At 40.9% G+C, this 1,164-nt stretch overlaps 1 protein-coding gene across 1 annotated transcript; it reads left to right on the top strand.

Moving 5' to 3' along the window:
* The first annotated feature begins 287 nt into the window (after positions 1 to 287).
* Positions 288 to 938, top strand: LOC132187954 (uncharacterized). The gene has a single exon (XM_059602378.1). The coding sequence runs from the start codon at positions 288 to 290 to the stop codon at positions 936 to 938; it is 651 nt and encodes a 216-aa protein (XP_059458361.1).
* Positions 939 to 1,164: the final 226 nt, after the last annotated feature.

Genomic DNA, 1,164 nt, shown 5'->3' with positions numbered 1-1,164 from the left:
ATTTCCTCAAGGATACAGCCTGTGATCTAATATGTTCTAGAGGGCAAGTTGCACAATTAGGCAATAACTTGGACACCAAGAAAAGATGCTAGTAGATTTGTTTAGTATAGAATCCTTGTAATATTTTTGATTATGTTCTGCATTAGGTCAAGTTCTAGTATATATATACAATTGTATTGTACTTGTAAAATTATCAACTTTGAATAAACCTTCTCAAAGTTTTTCATAGTATCAAAGCCATAACAGGCCAATGCCATATTCCTTCCAAACAGTTCTCTCTTTTATCAATGGCAAGCTCAAGTATTCCTTCGTTTATCCCACCAAACACCACCCAGAATTTACTCATAAAACTTGAGTCTGGAAACTATACAAGCTGGTTGACACAAATCAATCCTATACTTCGAACCCATGATCTAATGGGATTTGTGGATGAGTCAGAATCATGCCCTCCAAAGACAATCACTGATGAAGCAGGGAAAGAAATTCCCAATCCAGAATTCCCTACCTGGAACAAGAAGGATCAATACCTTCTTAGCATAATTACAGCATCTCTCTCAGAAAAGGTTCTAGCCACAGTGTATGGGCTGAACACCTCACACCAGGCTTGGACTGCCTTGGCCACCAAGTTTGCCTCAAAGTCCAAATCTAGAATCTCCCACTTGAAAAAGCAACTGCAGGGTCTCTCCCAAGGTCCAAAGGCGTGTGCAGACTATATGCAATCTGCTAAAGTCCTGGAAGATCAGCTAAATGCAGTAGGTAATCCTATACCAGATGAAGAACTCATCTCCTCAATCCTAAATGGATTGAACCCTTCCTTCACTCATTTCATCACAACCTACTCATTTCACACCAGAGCAAATGAGATCAGTTTTGAAGACTTCCAAGATGAACTCCTCAGCCATGAAATGCTCCTCAAACAACAACAGCAGCAGCAGTAACAACAAGTAGTAGATAGCTCCACCTTTGCCCTCACTACTCAAAAGACCTATACATCCCCAACTATCAAAAGGCAGACCACCTTTCCAATCCAGGTTTTCACCAAGAGGTTTCACACCTAGACCAAGTAATGGTTTTTCATCCTCTAGACCATACTTTCAACAATCCAACCGTGGATCTCAACAATTCAATGGAGGCCCTCCTCAAGGTACCCATGAGCAGCAGTAG

Source organism: Corylus avellana, chromosome ca7 (assembly GCF_901000735.1).
Source record: "Corylus avellana chromosome ca7, CavTom2PMs-1.0".
Classification (NCBI taxonomy): domain Eukaryota; kingdom Viridiplantae; phylum Streptophyta; class Magnoliopsida; order Fagales; family Betulaceae; genus Corylus; species Corylus avellana.
Note: the sequence above shows the minus strand (reverse complement) of the source record. Positions and strands in the feature narration are given on the sequence as shown.

Bases quoted from the DNA above. Each gene is read 5' to 3' on its own strand.
- LOC132187954 (XM_059602378.1), top strand. From the start codon at position 288: ATGGCAAGCTCAAGTATTCCTTCGTTTATCCCACCAAACACCACCCAG.